This window comes from Lupinus angustifolius, chromosome LG10 (genome assembly GCF_001865875.1).
Source record: "Lupinus angustifolius cultivar Tanjil chromosome LG10, LupAngTanjil_v1.0, whole genome shotgun sequence".
Lineage (NCBI taxonomy): Eukaryota > Viridiplantae > Streptophyta > Magnoliopsida > Fabales > Fabaceae > Lupinus > Lupinus angustifolius.
In genome coordinates this window covers 101,446-123,421 of record NC_032018.1, presented here as the reverse complement: position 1 = coordinate 123,421, position 21,976 = coordinate 101,446, and the positions used below count along the sequence as shown (strand labels likewise).

At 33.7% G+C, this 21,976-nt stretch overlaps 4 protein-coding genes across 9 annotated transcripts; all 4 read left to right on the top strand.

Annotated features, from left to right (window-relative positions):
• LOC109358335 (kinesin-like protein KIN-12E) lies at positions 65 to 9,748 on the top strand. The gene is made up of 22 exons (XM_019602504.1): positions 65 to 364; positions 515 to 670; positions 832 to 915; positions 1,130 to 1,249; positions 1,846 to 1,959; positions 2,183 to 2,275; positions 2,560 to 2,649; positions 2,960 to 3,030; positions 3,140 to 3,214; positions 3,342 to 3,429; positions 3,782 to 3,840; positions 4,100 to 4,163; positions 4,414 to 4,479; positions 4,987 to 5,151; positions 5,228 to 5,332; positions 5,636 to 5,871; positions 6,218 to 6,287; positions 6,396 to 6,440; positions 6,548 to 6,610; positions 7,268 to 7,333; positions 7,430 to 7,509; positions 7,686 to 9,748. Exons 1-22 carry the CDS (start codon positions 122 to 124, stop codon positions 9,577 to 9,579), a joined length of 4,047 nt encoding a protein of 1,348 aa, XP_019458049.1. The 5' UTR covers positions 65 to 121; the 3' UTR covers positions 9,580 to 9,748.
• LOC109358334 lies at positions 10,302 to 11,006 on the top strand. Its single transcript, XM_019602503.1, has one exon. The coding sequence runs from the start codon at positions 10,437 to 10,439 to the stop codon at positions 10,923 to 10,925; it is 489 nt and encodes a 162-aa protein (XP_019458048.1). The 5' UTR covers positions 10,302 to 10,436; the 3' UTR covers positions 10,926 to 11,006.
• LOC109358331 (axial regulator YABBY 5-like) lies at positions 12,576 to 17,990 on the top strand. Of its 4 annotated transcripts, none has more exons than XM_019602497.1 (6): positions 12,576 to 13,061; positions 15,043 to 15,162; positions 15,512 to 15,653; positions 17,300 to 17,348; positions 17,528 to 17,603; positions 17,885 to 17,990. In XM_019602497.1, exons 1-6 carry the CDS (start codon positions 12,996 to 12,998, stop codon positions 17,984 to 17,986), a joined length of 555 nt encoding a protein of 184 aa, XP_019458042.1. In that variant the 5' UTR covers positions 12,576 to 12,995; the 3' UTR covers positions 17,987 to 17,990. The 4 variants fall into 4 exon arrangements, with proteins under 4 accessions (XP_019458042.1, XP_019458040.1, XP_019458041.1 ...); XM_019602495.1 differs by having other exon boundaries at positions 12,578 to 13,061; positions 15,500 to 15,653; XM_019602496.1 differs by having other exon boundaries at positions 12,584 to 13,061; positions 15,506 to 15,653.
• LOC109357685 (probable receptor-like protein kinase At1g49730) lies at positions 19,657 to 21,976 on the top strand. Of its 3 annotated transcripts, none has more exons than XM_019601692.1 (7): positions 19,657 to 19,847; positions 20,163 to 20,425; positions 20,655 to 20,707; positions 20,806 to 20,873; positions 21,296 to 21,385; positions 21,493 to 21,553; positions 21,679 to 21,909. In XM_019601692.1, exons 1-7 carry the CDS (start codon positions 19,779 to 19,781, stop codon positions 21,795 to 21,797), a joined length of 723 nt encoding a protein of 240 aa, XP_019457237.1. In that variant the 5' UTR covers positions 19,657 to 19,778; the 3' UTR covers positions 21,798 to 21,909. The 3 variants fall into 3 exon arrangements, with proteins under 3 accessions (XP_019457237.1, XP_019457236.1, XP_019457235.1); XM_019601691.1 differs by having other exon boundaries at positions 19,661 to 19,842; positions 20,158 to 20,425; positions 21,665 to 21,976; XM_019601690.1 differs by having other exon boundaries at positions 19,662 to 19,847; positions 21,665 to 21,976.

The window sequence follows — 21,976 nt, the reverse complement described above, 5'->3', positions numbered from 1 at the left end:
AGGATAAATAAAGTTGGGATTTGGCTCCATACTTGGAAAATTTGAAACTCCTATCTCAAACGTTTGAATTTAAACCCATCTCCACCGTTAGATCACTGAATCGTATTCTCTCTTCTTCAGAATGCCGTTCCTATCTGAGGCTGCAAGTGCGATTAAGAACAAGTTTAGGTTCCATGATCATTCCTCATCCGATTCCGCTTCCCTCATTCAGAATACTCCTGATCTTCTCAAATCAGATGCCAAACAAAACCTATTTCCACATTCTGAAGCTTCTCTTGTTCTTACTACCACCGCCGCGGTTTCTTCATCTCACACATTTGAAGTTTGCGAGGATCCTTCCTTCTGGAAGGATCACAATGTGCAGGTACTATACTTTCTTAATGAATGTGAAAGCTAACTAATGAGTTTTAATCACTAAATTCGTGATCCCAGCAATATTTTTCTACCTCGTTTGTGGTAGATTTATAACATGATTATGGTAATAAAGTTTGCTTTGGTTTACTTTTTGAGATAGGTTATAATTAGAATGCGGCCTCTAAGCAATGCTGAGATTTCAGTGCAAGGTTACAGCAAATGTGTTAGGCAAGAGAGTTGCCAGGCAATTACTTGGACTGGGCATCCCGAGTCACGATTTACTTTTGATGTTGTTGCTGACGAGAATGTTAGCCAGGTAAACTTTTGCTAGATACTTCCATTCATATTGTGGTCAGTGAGTTACTATAACTTTTTTTGGTAGATTCAAGCTTTATTGTCATGCCATGTTTATATCCAGCCTTGTGTTTTTGTTCTTCTCTGATTTTGAGGCTTGGTTTTACATCATTAATGTGACAGGAGAAGCTTTTTAAAGTAGCTGGGTTACCAATGGTAGAAAATTGCATGGGAGGCTACAACAGTTGTATGTTTGCTTATGGCCAAGTGAGTATTTGTCTGAGTTCTTGTTGTTTCAGTTAGATTTATTTGATAATTATAATCTAAAATGAGGGATGCCGTGGTTCATAACATAGAGTCTAACCCTGCATAGATAGTGATGGCAAGGTTTTTTATTTTTAGTTCTGCTTGTTCTTGTTAAGAATTTGTGAGACTTTGGTTATCTTGTTGATTATTTGACATTTCTTATCTTTTCATGTAGACTGGAAGCGGAAAGACTCACACGATGCTTGGTGACATTGAGGGAGGAACTAGAAGACACAGTGTCAATTGTGGGATGACACCAAGAATTTTTGAGCACTTATTTTCTAGAATCCAAAAGGTACAATTTGTTATGAGCTTAGATGCAGATGAATATGAATGAATACATTACAGAGAAGGTAGGGGTAACACCTATTGTGGAAATGGTGATGATAAAATCTCGCCTTAGGTGATTTGGATATGTGATGAAATGACTTTAGAAGCCTTAGGAAGAAGAGTAGAGCGGGTGAAGGAGAAGCCCTATAGTTAAAGGTAGGGGGAGGACCAAGGGGCAGAAGTATAGGTGACACCACTCAAAAAATTATATTTAAATGGCATTTCTAAAGTCATGGTTTTGGATAGGACATGATGACCTTGACTGATCTTTGTAGCTGACCCTACCTAATGGGAAAAAAGTTTGTTGTTTATGTTGTTGATAATGAATAGTTAATGAACTGTGTTGAAATTTTGAAATGATCATCAAGTCATGACTTCTCTTGAATCATTTGTTCCTACAACAGGGTCTACCCCAGAATTCTACTCATGTTACATTTTGAATTTCTAATTTTTGGACAACTAAAACTAATGTACATATATGTTGTAGTATAGCTATCCATTTCTATATTTATATGTGCGAGAATCTAGTTTTTGTCTGTAATAATTGGTCTAATATACCAGGAAAAAGAGGTCCGCAGAGATGAAAAGTTAAAATTTACATGCAAATGTTCTTTCTTGGAGATATACAATGAGCAAATCCTTGATCTTTTGGACCCCTCATCTAACAATCTCCAGGTAAGACCTAACTATTCATTGAATATTATTGAGATTCATTATAATATAAAATCACATCACTTCTCTGTGCCTGTCTAATATATATTATCTCTTCGGAAGTTCACCCTCAAAGCCTAATGGAATAATATGCAATTATTATATGAACTAATGTTCAAGTGTGCATTGGGAAGAAACATTTTAAATCATATGTTGAACTTATTTTCTTTTTGAAATCATTTGGCAGATAAGAGAAGACAGTAAGAAAGGAGTATATGTTGAAAATCTCAAGGAAGTTGAGGTTACTAATGCTCGAGATGTCATTCAACAACTTATCCAGGTATGTAATACATTCATCTTTCCTCTTTGGCTCTTGAATATTGTTTTTTTAACATTTGCTGCATTGATGCTGCTTTATTCATTTTTTTAGAAAATTTCAGTTTGTAGCTGAAAATTATTTATCTCACTTTTTGGCATTTGCAATTCCAACGTTGAGAAGAAAAAACATCATATATGGTTTTTATTGTCGCATTATGTTTTAGTGCATTTAATTGAATTTTGCATGTTTTCAGTGCAACTTATCTGCCGATTGATTAAGCACTCATTGAAATTTATGTTATCTAGGGTGCTGCGAACAGAAAGGTAGCCGCTACTAATATGAATCATGCTAGCAGTCGTTCTCATAGCGTATTTACTTGCATCATTGAGAGTCAGGTGAGTAATGTTGATGCCTTTTTAATTGAGGATATTTCATGCAAAAAAGTGCTTAACCTTTTTAATTATGTCTTCCAAGTATTTTTTTGGGTATAACCAAGAGTATTTCCTCACCCTATTGGTAAGGAACTAATCCCTTTCGGATGTGTGATTGCCCCCCTCCAAACAAGTGACGTTCTCATGAATTGAACCATTGATCTTTTGGTCTACTTAGGGATCTGTTGAGCCTTACACCACCTGACCAACACCTTGTTAGTTTATGTCTTACCAATATGTTCTGATATAAACTCAATTTAATTGCTTGTTGTAGTGGGAATCTCAAGGAGTAACACACTTCCGATTTGCTCGACTTAATCTTGTTGATTTGGCTGGATCCGAGAGGTAATTGGATCCCGAGAGTGTAAATGATTTTGATGAACAAAGAAGTGAAACATATTTTACTGCATTTGATACACATAGGTCTAATATTGTGTATCCATTTTGATGATAGGCAGAAGAGTTCTGGTGCAGAAGGGGAGCGCCTCAAGGAAGCTACTAACATCAACAAGTCTCTTTCAACCTTGGGGTTGGTATCCTCATTGACAATCTTGAACTACTGTTTGCTCACACCAAACTTCATACTTCCTACTAGGCATTTCATTGTTACTGTTACCCTAGAAAAATTAACTCTTGGGGTGATATTATACTTGCAGGCTTGTGATTATGAACCTAGTAAGTATATCTAATGGGAAGTCGCTCCATGTTCCTTACCGTGATTCAAAGCTCACATTTTTACTTCAGGTTGGTGCTGGATTTACTAGATTCATTTTGTTCAGGTTGTCAATCATAGTTTCCCAATTAGATTCCAGTCAAAGTGGATGGAACTGGAAACTGCACTTGAAACATTATGGGGTGAAGCACCTGAAATATGTACCTTCAGGAGAGATTCAATGTATAATTTTATTAGTGAGTTTGTTACTTGGAATAAACCACAAGTATGTTGTGATATTTTGGCCTGATAGTATTTTGAAACTTCTATCTAGGATTTCAAACGAAATTAAAATTTTCCTGTTAATGATGTTTGGCTAAAATGCAGTTGTTTTCTGAACTCTTCCATAAGTACAATAGTGTGATCAGTTACTCTTCCTTTCAGGATTCTCTAGGAGGAAATTCAAAAACAATCATAATTGCAAATATTAGCCCCTCCATTAGGTCAGTGAACCCTCTTCCTTCCTCTGCTATTGTTCAAAATTTCTTTGCATAAGGATTTAGTGTCTCACATGGAATTATGGGAACCAGCAATGAGCAAGTTTACCTTGGTTCATCAGAGTCATATTAACTGGATTTTAACATTATTGTTTCTTTGCAAATTTTCCTGTAGTTTCACATCTTTGTCATTAACAATCTCAACTTCATTTGCAATATGTGGTTATTGCTTTTATATGTGAGTAACATTTAGTAACTCTTGCAGTTGTTCGCTTGAGACATTAAGCACGTTGAAGTTTGCACAGCGCGCTAAATTTATCAAGAACAATGTATGTCTTTAGTAGTTCTCGTATTCATTAATGAATGCACTTTCATTTTCTGTGAACAATAAGTGGCCGATAGTTGATTACATGTTTGAAGTAGAAATCATTTTATTCTAAGGTTTTTAGTTAATCGGTAATGCTGAATAGATTGTACCAAAAAGAATGTTACACAAACTTTTGTAGCGCAATTCTAGCATATGGACCCTTGGGACAGTTTTAATAATTACTTTTTTAATTATTGTATATTCATCTCCAGGCCATTGTAAACGAGGATGCATCTGGGGATGTCATTGCCATGAGAATTCAAATTCAACAACTTAAGGTAATCTAGTTTTGGTGTATCCTTTCTTCAGTTATGTTAAAAATTGTCATTGCATATAAAATGCTTGATTTTTTTTATTATTGGAGGGTAATGGTTCAAAAATTTGGTTCTATTAGTGCCTCACCTTTATTGATATTGAATTGAATTAATGCTTTTATAGATACTTATTGAGCTGCCTATCATAAAAGTATAACATTGAGGAATAGTTTGCCTTTACTTTACATCTGCACTTTGAAAGGAAGTAAGGACACTCTAACAACTTAGATTTCCTGCCATTGTCAATTTCCAAGAAGATTGGTTGATTAAGTGACACCTTTATAGATGCATACTGAATTGCTTATCATGAAAGTATAAAGACGAGCTTGAGTTTACTTCCACTTTTCAACTTATATTTCATTCCATTTTAATTTACAAGAAGATTTATTGATTTAATGAAATGCATGTTGCTCAAGAGAAATGTTCTAAGTTAACTTATTTGTAATGGATATTTTTTTTACTGTGTTTCAGAAAGAAGTATCCCACTTACGAGGTCTAGTTGGTGGTGGAGGAGAAGTTCAGGACAATGACGTTTCAATAATTAGCTTTCCAGGTTCTCCAGGATCATTTAAGTGGGAAGGTGGTCAAGGATCATTCAGTCCATTTCCATTAGCATCTGCTAAAAAAATATCTCAGGTAGATAATTCTGTGTCTGAGAAATCATCCAGTTTCACATAACTATGTTTACTGAGCATGTTTTCTTTTTACGCAGAAAAAAGACTATGAAGTTGCCCTCGTTGGGGCCTTTAGGAGGGAAAAGGATAAAGATATGTCAATGCAGGCATTAAGAGAAGAAAATCAAGCGGCCCTGAAGCTGGTATCTATGAAAAGCAGTATATTTGTACTTAATTGATTTGCTGTATCATTTTATGTTGGAGTGTTTGTTTAAAGAGAAAAGGAGAGATACACATAAGCTTTTAATCAAATAGAAATTTGTATATGAAAGTTTTATCAGCATATGTTGAGTCAAGTTGTCAATTTGTCACAAGGCTCTAATTTGGAATTTCTGTATTATTAGTTATCATGATTCTCTGTTTTTGATCTATTGATAATTGTAGTTCTTGACATTTTCTGATTTAAATCTATGTAAATTTAATGGTTGCAATATGGGATGAATCAGGCCAAACAACGGGAAGATGAGATACAAGGCCTGAAGATGAGGCTACGTTTTCGAGAAGCTAGAATAAAGAGACTAGAAGCAGTTGCTTCTGGGAAGATCTCAGCTGAAACATGCTTGCTGAACGAAAAGGAAGAGCATTTGAAGGAAATTGAGGTATTGCGTGGCCAGGTGGATCGGAATCAAGAAGTGACCAGATTTGCAATGGAAAATTTACAGCTAAAAGAAGAAATTAGAAGGCATGTTTTTACTTATACAGTATGCCTACTCGTTTTAGGTTAACATTCATTGTTTTATTGTCACTTGTGCAAACAAAAATCACTTTGATTTCATGACTTGGTTTCTGTGTTGCCAAAACCGAATATTTAAGTTTGATCAATAAAGCAAAAGTTTGATACATTGCTTAATATATATCCACCACTGACATGCAAAATGATTGAGCTTTAATAATGGAGAATATTACCTCCTTGTTTTTTCTGGAGAAACATACCAGTCCATCCATGTTCACAAACAAATTAGTGCTAGATTACCAGTGACTTTTCTTTGATGTATATATGTTTTCTATAACTCATATTTTCTACACAGGTTGAAGTCTTTTTATGAAGAAGGTGAGAGGGAAATGATGAATGAACAGATCACAGTACTGCAAAACAAGGTAGGGAAAGCTGATTTTGTATTAGTTCATATATATATATTTACTTTATTGAGTATTCAGCCAATCTCCTCCTATGTTGATTGTGATTTTTTTCACTTGTATGTGCAGTTGTTAGAAGCACTAGATTGGAAATTTATGCATGAACAAGATCTGGTAAAGGCTCAGGTTTCCACAGTTTTCACTGTAATAATTCTTTCTTGTGTCTAGAAGGCGTTGTGTGTACTTTGTATTAACCTCATTGTCATTTTTAAATTTTGCAGAAAACAAATACTGACTCAGTGATGGAAGATGTACATAGTGACAGTAATCTTATTTTCAATGAGGTAAGGATATTGTAGTTTGAAAACAATAGTCATAGTCAATTGTTAGATGCAGTTAATGCAGTGATATATTACTTTAACATAGATGAGCAAATACTTTATAATTTATTATGTAAGCTGGAATCAAATTTTGATTGCATTAGGTCAAACTAAAAGATGTTTATGAGTAATATGCTGTATAGATTTCATTGATATTCCACTATACTTTTTTGAATTTGTTTCACTTTCTAGTGTAAAATGATAAGTGGATTTTTTTGGATTCCTTGAAATTGGAAGTCTTAGAATTTGTGAAGCATGTATCATATCTAAGAATGACTCAACTGCTAAAATACAGAAAGCAATTTTATTTTCCTTTTTTTGTTCTTTTTTGTGGCTTTTCTTCCCCATTATATGCTTGTGCCTATGAAGGCCAATCTGGGAATCGAGTAAAATCTAGATAATCTCATTTCCTCATTCTTACATGTTTTAAATTTAGAAATGCTATTAGATTTGAGTGTTTGAGTCCCCCACCATTGTCAAATTGTGGATCTTCCAAGAGTCTTGTAATTATTTAGATATTTGATATGTTTAGCTAGTTTGTCTATCACCTTATACATAATTTTTTGTGCAGTACTTCGAATATTCCATGTGTGAGTTTTTTTTTTATATATTTGTCTACAGGAGTCAAGTCCAAAATCACGTTGGCAGTCTTCTCTTAGGGCAGAAAATGAGTTTCTCCGCATTGAGGTCCTGACCTTTGTACTCTTTTTTTTACTTCATTTGATTTACTGGCCAAAATGTTACTCACTTTATCTTGACTTGATATAATTTTATCTATGACAGGCTATTCAAAACCAGGCAGAAACAGACACTATTCGCAAGAGGCTAGAAGTTTGCCTTGAGGAGAAAGAAAAATTGGAAAAGTATAGCTCTCTCTCTCTCTTCACACATCTGTGGTTACCATGACCTTGATTTTTAGCTAAAAGTGATTCTTGGCATATTTCCTTCATATTGTTTCTGCATTGATACATATTTCTCTTTATTGTTCTTGATGATAAATTGGTGCTTCAAAATTTATCCTCCTAATATTATTTTGCAGGCATGTTGATGATTTGACAGCAAAGTTTGAACAAGAGAATGCCCTATCAACCAAAGAAGAAAAGGAGCAAAAGGACCTTCCATTGGCAACTGATATGCCTGTTATTAACATCCATGACCAAATGGAATTGAAAGCAATGGTTGATGCTATTGCTGCTGCTAGCCATAGAGAAGCAGAGGCTCATGAGATGGCAATTATGCTGTCAAAGGAGAATGACGAACTCAGGATGAAGCTTAAAGCTTTGATTGAGGATAACAGTAAACTAATTGAATTATATGAACAAGCTTCTGCTGAAAGTAAGAATGGAAATGATGATAAAATGGAGAATGCTCAAGAAATTGGCTCCAAGGTTGACAATCTTGAAACAAGAGAAGAGGTGACTGAATTGAAAAGAGTTATTGAGAATCTTGAGCATCAGCTTACGGAAATTAATGAAGAAAATGAAAAGCTGATGAGCTTGTATGAAACAGCCATGCAAGAGAGGGATGACCTTAAAAGAGCCCTTGATTGTTCTGCAATTGAAAAAATTGAAACCAAAAGAGAGACGGAACGTCCTGAAAAGCTTGTTCAAGTTGATGGAGGGGAAAGCGACTTCAGTTTCGAAATAGTTTCCCTGGATGCACAGGGAAGAGGTGAAAGTAAAAACCCTGACAGTTCTCCTACATCCAGACCTGCTCATGAAGAAGAAAATTTTTTAGAGGTGGAGAATGAGGTTGACATGGACATTGAGGTCAACTCTGACATGGGTACTGAAGTATCAAGTCTAACTGCGGAGAAGTTATCAGAGGAATTAAATTGTGTTAGAAAGAAGCTTGAAAGTGTTGATGATAAAATTTCAGAAGCTGTCAGAAAGTTGTCTTCACTTGGTTGTACTGAGAAAGCAATGATGGAGGTTGATAAGCTCTCTAGAGAAATTGAAGTGATAGAACATGATATTCGGGTCAAGTGTCAGCACTTTGAATCCTTAAAACTTCAGCTTTCTGGAGCACAGGAAAGAAGAACTGTAGTTAATAAAAAGTTCTCTGCACTAAAATATTCATTGTCAAGCTTTTCCTCATCGTTTTCTTACTTTGAGCAACGGGAAGTGAGGGCAAGAGCAGGGGTTAAGGACCTGACATCTCATCTTGATCGTAAAAGAAATAAGTTGTCTTCTCTTCAAGCTTCCAAAGAGGGGTTGGTGAATGCTCAAAAGAAAAACCAAGAATCTGAAGTTGAATTAATGAGAAAGATTGCGTGCATCAAATCAAAACTGGAGGAAGAGAATCGCAAGCGTCAAGGTGAAAAGGTTCTCTTTGCAATTGATAATAACACACAAAATACACATTCTTCACTGAAAAGTTGGCATTTTAGTGGGAAAGCCACCGAGTTACTGAAGTTAGAGGAAGAAAAAACAAAGATACAAGCAGAAATGAAGCTTTCTCAAGAAAAACTGGGGTTCATAAGAAAGGAGCTGGGAAGTATAAACAAGAAGGTGGCAGATGTAGAAAGCCAGATACAAGCTGTTAAACTAGAAATACAGCAAGGTCTGAGTAACACAGAGGAAAAGAAGCTTGCACTTCAATGTGTCACGAAAGAGAAAGAGATGCTCGTGGAATTTAGAGATAATGGTATTCTTGAAATAGAGCAAATGACCGTTGAACTGCAACAATATGTGTTTGAATGTGATGTTAAGGAAGCTGAAATGAAGATTGTAGAGGAAGAATTGGAAATAGATTTTGCAAAAGCAGAGGAGTTACAGATAACCAGAGTCATTGTTGCTAACAGTAGAAACAATTCCATGTCTACATTGTCTCATCCAGGCATGTGTGAGAAGATAGAAGAGGATATGCAAAGTCTAAGGGCTTCTATTATAGAGACAAAATTGTTGTTAGAAGGCATTTCCCATGCCACATAAACATCCTGTAACTACTACTTTTGTTAACATGTTTTATTTTATGTCCATTCTGAATGTGCTTGTGAAGAACTAAAATTCCAAAAATAAGCAGGTTTAGAATTATGTTTGTAGTCTATTCTGTATAATAGCACATTGCAAAGTCATATATCTTTTGTGAAGACTGTGTTCTGGAGTCTATTATATGTTAAACCAAATGTGAGTAATTGCCATGGCATGTCCATTATTGAAGAAACTCTATCTTCTTTATTTTTATAACTTTTTACACTTCTTAGTAATAGTTAATAGTTAATACTCAATACTTAATACATCCATCACACAGCACAGCTCACCCAATCTTTTGCCTCAAATTTATTATTACAGTCCTTCTCTTTCTATAGAATACATATTGACTGAGTTTAGTTGGTATCACTTTGAGCATGCAAAGGTTAATTCGGTTTATATTTTACTATAATTAATCTTAACATTTTGATATTAAATACTAATTTTATTTAAGGAATCGATGTTAGTCATTTACTCATTATATTAAATAAGAGAACATTAATGTGATATATGCATAAATTAAGTGACTGATAAGAAGTTGTAAAGGCAAATAGTAAAAAAGACAAGGCATTTATTTAGTCTATAAAACTCTTCCTATATCATTTCTCAATACTCATTCCTTCTTTTAATCTCTTCCATTCATTTCCACTATTTAGCGCTTTCAATTCCAAACCACTCACTCTTTATTTATTTTCCTTTTTCCCTCTGATTTTTATTTCCCTCTTCCAAATATCTCATTTTATTATGATTCTCCACCCCTCGCAAAAACCGGAGTTTTAACTCTTTTGGTTTTTTCTTCTTCTTCTTCTTCTTTTCAAATGACTCGGAAGCAGTTGTTACCACCGCCGGCGTCAGATCCGGCACTACGGCGGCGTCCGACGGGAGAGAAGCGGCGTGTAAGGGAAGTAGCGGGCGGTGCAACGGCGGAATGCGCAGCCGTATGTTGCTGCATACCGTGCACGGTGATGGAGATGGTGGTGTTGGCGACGTACAAGGTGCCGGCGGGGCTGGTGAAGAAGGCGATTGAGAAGAGGAAGCAACGGCGGGTGCAGAGTAAGAAAAGCGAGGCGCTGTTACTGCAACAGAAAGCGAGGGATGATAATGATAATATGGTAGTGGTGGGTCCCACGTTGGAGGAGCAAATGGCGAAAGAAGAGAAATCTGAGGTTGTGGAGTTGGAGAAGGAGATGTGGGCACAGTTTAACTCTGCTGGATTTTGGAGAAGCTCTTCTCAGAACCAACATCATAATGAACATCATCAACATCATCAACATCAAAAACAAGAAGAAGAAGAAGAAGAAGAATAGAGGGAAATTTGATCCTCTTCTGCTTTATTTACATCGCTCATCGCTTCATCATTACACCTATTGTTTTCATATTTTTATATTATTTGCTTCTATTTCTTGCCAATAAATGAAGAAATGATCCTCAAAGCAAAGATGACAAACAAATATAATTAATAATTAATAATTAATATTGAGGAATATGAGGATTAATATTAATATGTATAAACCCATTTATTGATTGTGTCACTTTCAACATAGATAGATACATAGATACAAATTACAATCATCACTTTTGTATCTTAACATCTTCTTAACATGACTGTGTACAGTAACATGTCTAGTCGCTTTGCTAATAGGACACCACAATAGATTTCCCAGACACACATAAAACCTATTTTCAACTGTTTCTGCTATTTCCATTGTCTTTTCAATTAAAACAATTAACAAGAGGAAATTAAGGCTATCCTTAACAACAATATTAGTGTATCACAAAACTTTAATTCAACCCATAACACTCAAACGAGACAAACCTTCTAAAATAAATTCTTTCTTAAAAGATGTAATTATTATAACAAAAAAGTACTTAGTATGAGATGATAGATAGATACAATATCTTTAGGTCACAAAGCAAGGTAATAACTTCAAAGAAACTTTTCCAGAATATTATGATTTATTTGATTTAAGCAAAATGACTCAATATTTATAGGAACTGATGTGAATTATATTTAAATAATGGATTTAATTTAAATTGTATCATGAAATTGATTCTCGTCTAATGTTTTTTTGGTCGGCAAAACAATAATATTATTAATCGCACTTATAGTGTTAAGTTAGTACAAGCGTGTGATGATAATTAAAAAAAAATACAAAACAATTATGAAAGACATTTTAAAGGATTTGTGACTAAGTTTGAGTAAGATATTGAGGCCTTGCTCATCTACCCATTGATCCAAAGCCAATATTTTATCCTTGCGAATTCTAAGGTTTATTGAAGAGAAGATTGAAATGAATTAAAAATAACATAATTTCTATATAACTAAATAGTCCATATTGTAGCTAACCAGATAACATTATAGAGTTTCCAACATTTCTTATGGTTCGTCATGCCCATGTGAGTAATGAAGTGATGTATAGGATTAAGAGATAGTGGGTTGCTAAATTCAATTGTAGAGTAGTTGCCAAACATCATAAGTGTGTAGTGAAGAAGAAAATAGGTGTTGTATAGACTTTGGGTGTTCATAGTAGAAGATAACAAATGCCCTCCCTCCTCCTTGGGTTAGAGATATTCCCCTCTTCCCTGATTGATAGCCTAACCTAGAAAAGTCTTCATATAAATCTAGTGACCGAATTTTGATTCTCATCTAGCGTTGGAGTCAATTAGTTTGTTTTTGCACAATGGTACACATATCCTTTGCATGCCTTGTCTCTATAGTAATTCTTTTGTATGTGAGTAATTAAGCATCCCCTTGTCCTTCTTCAATATACTCTTTTACTTAGGAAAAAAAGTTGCACTTACCGACATTAGCATGACATAATAATATGCTCTCATCTCATCCCTAAACATTGAGAGCATTAATAATATATCGCCCTCCTCGTCCGCTACATAATATATAGCAGTAAGGTAAGAGAGATGGGTCATTCCTACCCACTCATTTTCTCAATCATAACATATCCAAACTCTTTTTCTTCTGTCTTTCACTCACACGCGCACTTTCATATACGTACATTATTACATACATTCTTTACACACTTGACTTCATCCTATAATCTATCTTTTCCAATATATCATAAAAGCCATTAACCCCACTCCACTACTTCACTTCTTTCCCCGACCAGATTACTCCCATCCTAACCATTAATTAGATTCTTGTATGCATATCTTTACCCCTTTTTATTAACAAAAAACTAAATATAAGTGAATAACAAAGTTATTTTTTTCCTCTCCTTTCACCTTTAATAGATATTATTCTCTTTCTCCTTCTCTAAATCCTTGATCTATATGGCTTGTCCAGTCCAACAAATTCCCTCTCAAGTGATCTACCTATAAATCTTCTAGGCACAGAAAAAGTATTAAAATAATTTCTTTTGTCAATGGACATGATGGGAACCGAACGTGTTTGTTATGTTCACTGCAACTTCTGCAACACCACTCTAGCGGTACACTTCTCAGTTCTATCTTCTTTCTCTCGTTTTTCTTTCCTCCTAAGTTTTGGTATTATATTTATCATGTCTTTCATCACCTAATTTGGCAACAAGATTTTTTCTCTCCCTCTCTCCCTCTACATATATAAATTATATTTCTTATATGAAGGGTCATTTCATCGAAATGAATTTCTACATGGAATGTACTTTTAGATCAAGAATTTGACTCTTATATTTTATGGGAAACTGGAACTGGGTTTTGTTCCATGGATTCTATTATGCAAACGAGTTCAGCTGTGGAGCTAATTTGAGGTAAGTGATATATGCAGACGCGGTAATATCAGGAAGAAAACTAAATTCAGAACTCAGCATAGACAAACCTAATAACAAGTAATACAAACAACTCCCGATCTTTATTTTAGCAAGACATATCATAATTTGAGGTGTAACAAAGGAACTTTGTGAGAAAAAATGAAGCAATTCAAAGATGTGTTTATATCAAAATGCATACCCAGAAGAAATTTGAGGGCTCTGACTAGGTATAGGGCCACTTTAAGATATTAGGGTTCTCTATACTATATTGATCCCTTTCCCCTCTAATTATTTTTATATTTAATTAAATTTATTTTTTCAGAAGGATATATATAGCACCTTTATTTTACTTTTTTACTTTGTGTATTTGTGTCTGATGAGGGCAAAAAATAATAAATGTGTAAAAATACGAATATTTAAATTATATTTCTCTGGTGAGGGCAATGGTGTGTGTGGGTGTATATATCTGTTCATGATGATATATGGCAGTGAAGGGTCTTTTTTTATGATCAAGTTTTTTACACAAATTCAGACATGTTGCTCTCTTTAAGTACTGAAACACAGTGTCCTTCTCTTTCTTTCTACAACAAATTGTGTCATGTGGACATTGATCTGCACCACAGAATGCTATATATGCTCCCTCCTTTCTTCAAAATATCTCTGTTGAAATTACTTCTTTTGAGAAAGCAATATTTTCTTTCTTTCTCTTCCTTCTCCTTCAAATGTAGCAGATCTAGCTATACACTGCAGAAAGAGCAATAAAATTTGATCTGCTTCATGATGAAGAGTGCTCACTTTTCTTTATTCATAGCCTGTTGTATCATCTTTTTTTGTTAGCAGCAGTAAGTGGTTAACGGTGTTTCATGGTCCTTTATGGTTTCCGTTCCAGTCATGTCATTTTCACTTCTCTCTCTCTCTCTCTCTTGGTTTCTGCTTGCTTATGAGGTGCTGCTACAATTTCTATCTTTTATCATCTTTGCCTTGCAGTGTCAGACAAAAGTTGATAAGCACCAAGTGCAAAGAGTTATTGTGAGAGTGCTAACTTTTTAAATTAATTAGCCATTTCACCTCTCTCACCTCTCCTTGCTGCTATAAGATTTTAAATTAAAGTTACCACAATATACTGTGAACAATTGTGGTACTTGTCAAGGTTTTAGATTTTAAATCTAAGTTCACAATCACATATGGTCACAATATTATGGGTATGGAAGTGTGGTAGTCTGCATCATGAAGCAGATCAAATTATTTACACAACAGGCTATGAAATGTCTAACTGATAATGTGTAATGTGTTTCTTAGCTTAGTCCATTAGATGTTAGCTGGTATTGAATATGATGCAGTCCTTCTAGCTGGACAATCCACATCCTATGAAAGTAGTGCCCTCTCATAATGAAAGAAAAGATGATTACTGCACTTACCTCCCTCTCAACTTTATTTGTCTTTCTCTTCAACCTCTTTAATTTTTTATGTTTCTTCAAGCTTGTTCTTAATGCGGTTCATTTTCATCAGCTGATTGTAATGCTGTTATGGTTCAGAATCATGTTAATTCTGTTGTTTTGTTACCTAACCATATAATACTTTTTCTCTTGTAGTTATTGAAATTGGAAGTGAGATAATATATGAATTTGATTTTTGTGATGATATATAAGACTGTATACATCTATCTTTCGTTTGGTTTTGGCAGGTTAGTGTTCCATGCAGCAGTTTGCTGACCATAGTGACGGTTAGATGTGGGCATTGTGCCAATTTGATATCAGTTAACATGGGAGCATCCCTTCAAACATTTCCTCCTCAAGATCCTCAGGTATATATTTCACGCTCGTTTTCTATGTCAACTTATTGCTTTTTTTTTTTAGCAGAAACTTATGGATAACAGGATATAGTTTACATATACTTCTTTTTCTTTCTATTTTTCACCTTGTTCTTGGGTAACATGGGAAATTATTGCATGGTCTTGCATCAGAATAAATATTTGGCTCATAATGTATTTTTATTATTGATTAAAATGAATGGGTTAAAATTTATATGAATGATTTAAAAGCAACGGTAAAGATGCATTTGGATCATAGATTTATATGAGTGGGCATATTTGTGAGTCTTCTCTTGTTAAATTAATGTACAAATTATGTTTGTTAATTGAGGCACAGAAACAGAACTTAAGCTTTCAAGAACCGAGCAGCAAGGAAATGGGATCATCTTCGTCGTCATCATCGTCATCATCAAAATGCAACAAATTTGCAGCATTTGAAGCTGTAGAGCACCACAACCAGCAACATAGGATTCCTCCAATTCGTCGTGAGTCACTATTCCTCTTTCCTCTTTGTAATATTTAATTTGCATCCTTAACTATTATGTTATCTTTGTTAATTAATCATATGGCTCCATTCTCTATGGATACAATATTTGATTCATATAAGCTGATCGACTTCAAACATACCTTTAGCTTTTGGCGTTAATGCATCATGATGAATATAATCATATGCTTGTATTCTTAAGTAAATTACATATTAGTAGTAGTTCATTTTCTTATTTTATTAAAAACAAATATCATAACATTGCAATTTTACCTCCTAAATCTCATTGAAAAGCTCGCATTTTTTTGTTTATGGTAAATAAACAACCAAGAAAGCATAAATAACTATGGTCTTTAATAAGACTAAATAAAAGATAATAAACGTGCTATAAAAAATATTAATAACCTTCTAGAAAAATTATCAAAAATTTGTATATAATATCATAGTAAAAAGACCACACAAATCTTTTAAATTATATATATCTTATAGTAAGAATGATAGAAAGTGATTTTTCTTAATATAGCATGGAACTATAATTCACATCAACACATTTCTTTACTCTATCTCAAAACACCTTTAGCTTGTTAGGGCTCATTCACACAAATTCAATTGTGCTAATTATTGTCTAAAATTATTATACAAAAGCATTTCTCCTAATTAATGTATAAAATAAAAAAATCTAGGGCATCCCAAGCTGGGTTACAATGACATTAAATTAAAATGTTTTTTAATTAATATAAACAATATATTATTATATGTTAGTTTGGCTTGGATCTGATTAATTTGTTTTCTAAAAACCAAATCTTATCAATTGAATATGATATTTTTGACAAAATATTTTAACAATTAAAGGTAGATAACCTATTAAAAATTATTTTTAAGAAAATAAAAATTCATTTCCAGTGGTTATAATAAGCAAAATGAAATAAAATTTGTGATAAAATATTTTAGATAAGCTGATAAACATTATTCTTTTCTGCTAAAGTTATATGAGTATACATTAGTAATTAGTTTGCATTGGGTTATATCATATTTGAAAATTAAAATAGAAAATCAATTAAATTCAATCTACATTTCAAAATATTAAATAAAAAAACAAGCTTATTATTTTAAAAAAATGGTTTTTATTCAGTTTATGGTTTATTTCTGAAATTGAATTATGAAGAAACTACATGGTTGAAGCCACTTGTCATAAAAATGAGATTTTCACAAGAGTGGAGTTTTTTATGGTAAAAGGGTACTCAAATTGGCCTATTATTTTCTTCATCAATTTAAATGCATACCCCCTCTCTCCCCAACCAGATGGTGACCTTACATAATAAAATTGACCCATCCTTAATTGATTGCAGTGATGCTATGCCCTAGAACATATATTTCTTGTACACTTGTTCATATCATTACAGTGATAGATCCCACTCAACATAATTGCTCATGTGGTAATTGATATTGCTAGTAGTGGTAGTATTGCAATAACTTGTTAGTGGAATGAATTTGGCTTGTAATGCTGATAAGACCAGCTATGGGGCCTTCTCTTGTCGACAATTATATTCAAGTTAAACTTGTGCATGTTGATTTTAGAAAACCATATTTTGTTGATGTTAGAAATTTATGTTTGTTTTAAACTGAATAATCTCATTATTGTCACAGCTCCTGAGAAGAAGCAACGTGTTCCTTCTGCTTATAATCGATTTATCAAGTAAGCAACTTTTAGGATTTTCAATTTTAAGCCAACCTTCTAGCATGCCCCTTCACCTGATCTTGTGTCTGTTGGTCAATATCTCTAATTATTTAAGAGTCAAAGGATAAATAATTATGACATGATAATTAAATAATTGTTAATATGGCGTGTAACAAGTTGTTACTTTGTGGTTGCAGAGATGAAATCCAAAGAATCAAGGCTAGTAATCCAGATATTAGCCACAGAGAAGCTTTTAGCGCAGCAGCCAAAAACGTGAGTCTATGCTTTATTACTATTTGTGTTTTTTATGCATGTGCATTCTGGCCTATGAATTAATGCATGAAAGTAAGTTGTATATCAATTTTCCTCCCACCTTCTGTTCATTATTACTCAATAAGTGATAACTTTGTCGTTTATATAAACTCGATTGGTGAAGGTGGAAATTCTTTATCCTTACAATTATTGTACAGATTTTACCAACCAAACCACTTGATGATTAACATTCATTCATTGTTGTTAATAAATAATTTTGTCTTTTGTTGGATCGTATGTAGTGGGCTCATTTCCCACATATTCACTTTGGGTTAAAGCTTGATGCCAACAAGCAAACAAATCTGCAGGCTGAGGGAACTCAAAAATCTAAGGGATTTTACTGAAGCCTATTATTTATATCAGCTGGTTTTGTCTGTGGTTCATCAAAACCATGTCAAAATAAGGTTCATCAAATTTCTCAATCATATAACTGGATGGAAAACTTACCCCACTCTCACTTCTCTTTAATATACCATATCTATGTATTGCCCTTTTCAACTTGTTATCAAATCATTGTGTTAATTATCACTTCAAGTTAAGGATACTTGAGTAAACATTAGAATTTACAAGTTCCTTCTCTTCTAATAATGTTATGTGCCTTTTCCAATTACCAATAATCTATATATTTCGAAATTGCTTCTTAGTTCTTACATATCAATGGATTATTGCATAATATTTATTATTCTTTTGAGATGATATAAGCAATGAATGATGCTTAATTAGTCATGTGAAAGCTATTCTTTTTAAATTCACTCATATTAAGTTAATTATGAAACACGCAAAAAAATGTTAAGGAATGAAGTTGAACTAGCAATGTCATTGTGATGGTTATCTTCTAGGAGTAGTGTAGTAATAGAAGAAAAAAGTAGAATGGCAGAAATAAGCTAAAGAGTTTGATTGTTTTTGGGAAAGAAAAGAATTGTTTACATTTGGTAAAGTACATTTCACTGACTTCAAAATTACCATAGCTTGTCAAAATTAAAAACAAAGAGAGTGAGAGAGTCATACATTAACCATTATTAGCTATGCACGATAACATAATGGTACATGCTGATACAGATTCTTTTTCCCAAGACTCATGAGATTACTGTTAATATTGCTACAGATTGTTTCAGTCATGTTGACATGACATGTGTGTAACATATATATAGATAGAGGTGTGGCCAAAATACGCATGCTTTTATAAATAAAACTGCTACTACTGTTCAGGGATGCCCTAAATCTAATGGAATCACCATGTTGAATCCTTCATTCAAGGGGACTCACTGCTCCATGGGTTACATTTTGTGTAATATCCACATACCATAGTAGTGTAGGTACCCTGTGAACATTAAAGTGGAATAATGTTTGTTTAACCAAAATAGAAAGCTCACTTGGGCATAGTCTCTTTCCACTACAATCATAGACAGTTAGGTAGAACTATATTTGTTTAACAAAAATAGCAAAGGTTCACTTTCCTTTAAAATTGTTATCAAAGACGTGCATGGTTAAAATCAGAAGACAAGTCTAGATTGATGAATCCAGTATCAAAACATCTTTAAGAGATCATATAAGTTAGAGATACAAAACAAAAAAGCTTAAGCAATGAGTAGTAGCATAGAAGATATCTGATCTGGACTAATTTTTCCACAGCACAATAATTTGTAGTTGAATGTAGAAAAAGCCATTCCCAGCCTTCCACAATTACTATAAATGATGATTAACAAGGCCCCTAACACTTTGAGCATCAATATAAATTATCTATCCCAAAATAAATTTATCTCTAATCAATTAAATATGTGTACACTTATTCAATTTATCTCTAATCAACATAAAGTTTTCTTTACTATCTTATAAAAAGTGTGAAAGCATGACTAATAAAGAATATTATTTAACAATAGTATATAAATGTATGTTGTATTTTTAAAAATAAATGAATATAAATGCATGACTAATAAAGAATATTATTTTGGTGTGATTATATAATAATTTATTTAGAGAGGATACCGTTGTGTTAAGAAGGAGTGTGTCTCACTTGTTAACAACACAAATCCGCAGATTCGTTTTTGCATAAAAAAGTAATGGATTTTGACACTGTTACACAACTCCGTTATTTTCATTTCACACTTTCCTTTTTTCTTCTTCTTATTCTTCTCCATGGATCCCTTGATCCGCAAGTTCCGGCGCCACCTTCTCTCTTGGCTTCACCGATCTCGTTCCGGTTCTTTTACTTTCATTTTATCTTTTCTTTCTTTTACTCCAATTTCGAATGCTTTAATTGCTTTTGAAAGCTATTCATTTTCAATTATCTCAACACTTTAATTATTTGCTTATTCCATAAACCTTTTTTGTTTCAAACTGTGTTTGCTTTGGTAGCACCATCACGGAGCTTGTAAGCTAGTCATTCCCTTACTTTATTTTATTTTACTTCACTGCTTCTCTGTTAATTCTAAAAGCTTCTTCTTTTTTAATTAATTGAATGTTAATTGTAGTTCGTTACAGTGCAGAGTTTAATTAATTATGTTGAATTGTTTAGATTCGGTGCTCTTTGTGAGGAGAGTTTCATACAAGGATGTTAGAAGTGCAACAGATGGTTTCCGCAGAATTATTTATACCAATTCTGAAGTTTCTGCATATGCTGCCAATTTTGAAGACAACGGTGTTTGTTTGGTAAAAGAAGTGAAACATTTTGATGATGAAGCAAATAGTGACACTTTCTTCAGACAAGTGCAACTCTTGGGGCGGTTGCATCATCGCCACCTTCTTTCACTCAAAGGCTTCTCTCTCGGACCTAAACACAACAGGTTGATGACCTCATAGTATCTTCCATTTCAAGTTTTTCGTTTATACAAATATGTAATTGGCCTCTCTCGGGCACGTAACTGTATGAACTTCATTGAATATGACAAAGAACATCAATATTTTATTTAGGTGAGCAAGTTACCAAAATAGACAAGTCAGGAGTAGGAATAGATGCAGATAGGTGTAGCAATTTTGAAGCTTCCTAATTTACCTGTTGGATTATTTGTGCAGACTGCTCATATTTGACAATATAGAAAATGGAAGCTTAAAGGAGCATCTCAATGGTAAATTTCGAAATAAATAAATGATAGGTTAGGGAATCACCTTATTGTCTTCTGCATTACTTTGATCTGTTTCAACTTTCAATGATTGATGTTGGCAGACCCTTTAAAGACTCCCTTAAATTGGAGGACAAGGTTAAAGATCGCTAATGATGTTGTGGCTGCGCTGGTAAGTCCTCTATGAATACAACCATGCCAAAAACCAAAAGTGCCTAATGTTTTCAGCATGAGACTGCACCTTGCTAATTCTATTTTCTAACGCAATTAATTTGAAGAACATGAAAATCCCTGATAAATTGGTACTGTTTGATGCCTTTGTAGTTTTATAGAATCTTAGGCCCCTGCTTGAAAGAAAAATTACTTGGCCAGTTCAGCAAAGTGAATATTTGAAATTATGCTACTTTGTTCCATAGATGAGAGCACAAATTAATTCTATGCTGTATCCAATTTGTGATTAATGTCATTTAGAAGTTGATCTTGTTCCTACCGAAATATGGTGTGGGAAATGAACAAGTAGTAGAATCTATAAAGTTTGTCAAGCAAGGTTACCTGATTTTGGCCCATACTTACGTATGCTGATTATTAATGCAGGAATACTTGTTTCTTTTCAGTGAACCATCAGTATGTCATGTCTCCATAAGCTCAAGCAATATCATGTTAGATGAGAACTTCACAGCTAAAGTAAGGGAATGGTTCCCTTTGGAACTATAAACTCTCACCTTTTCGCTGAGATTAATGATATATCATATGACTTGCTAATTAAGAGGGATTTCATTATGTAATTTCAGCTATCCGACTTTGGGTTTTTTACTCCTGGTGGAAATTCTGTTGTGACGCCATCTTCAAAAGGTAACTTCTCTTTGTAAACTGCTCTTGCAACAAAAACAATTTTGAATCACTTATTTTGGTAAGAAGTAAAAGTTTATTGCCAATGAGAGAAATTCATAATCCACATTACAGATTGCATGGGGCAGATTGGATTCCAACTTGGAGTACTCATACTAGAACTGGTCACAGGTCAGTCTTCGGAGATGGAAGGTTCAGATCTAATAGAATGGATCCAAGAATCTCGATTTTACAGTTCCATAGATAAGATGATAGATCCTGATCTTGGAAACAACTACGACTGTACGGTGCTTAAAAGTCTCCTAGCCGTGGCTAAATTATGTATCAAATCAAAGGACAAGGCTTCTTCATTTACAATGCCTCAGTTATTTCGTTATCTCCAAATGAGGACTGATATATGATTTGACTATGTATATAAGGAATTCT

Coding starts and splice junctions, on each gene's coding strand:
- LOC109358331 (XM_019602495.1), top strand. CDS start 12,996: ATGGACATGATGGGAACCGAACGTGTTTGTTATGTTCACTGCAACTTC. Junction 13,062..15,042: donor TCTGCAACACCACTCTAGCG/GTACACTTCTCA, acceptor TGGTTTTGGCAG/GTTAGTGTTCCATGCAGCAG. Junction 15,163..15,499: donor TTCCTCCTCAAGATCCTCAG/GTATATATTTCA, acceptor TTGTTAATTGAG/GCACAGAAACAGAACTTAAG.
- LOC109357685 (XM_019601691.1), top strand. CDS start 19,779: ATGGATCCCTTGATCCGCAAGTTCCGGCGCCACCTTCTCTCTTGGCTT. Junction 19,843..20,157: donor GCTTCACCGATCTCGTTCCG/GTTCTTTTACTT, acceptor TGAATTGTTTAG/ATTCGGTGCTCTTTGTGAGG. Junction 20,708..20,805: donor CTTAAAGGAGCATCTCAATG/GTAAATTTCGAA, acceptor TGATGTTGGCAG/ACCCTTTAAAGACTCCCTTA.
- LOC109358334 (XM_019602503.1), top strand. CDS start 10,437: ATGACTCGGAAGCAGTTGTTACCACCGCCGGCGTCAGATCCGGCACTA.
- LOC109358335 (XM_019602504.1), top strand. CDS start 122: ATGCCGTTCCTATCTGAGGCTGCAAGTGCGATTAAGAACAAGTTTAGG. Junction 5,152..5,227: donor CTGCTAAAAAAATATCTCAG/GTAGATAATTCT, acceptor CTTTTTACGCAG/AAAAAAGACTATGAAGTTGC. Junction 5,872..6,217: donor CTAAAAGAAGAAATTAGAAG/GCATGTTTTTAC, acceptor TTTTCTACACAG/GTTGAAGTCTTTTTATGAAG.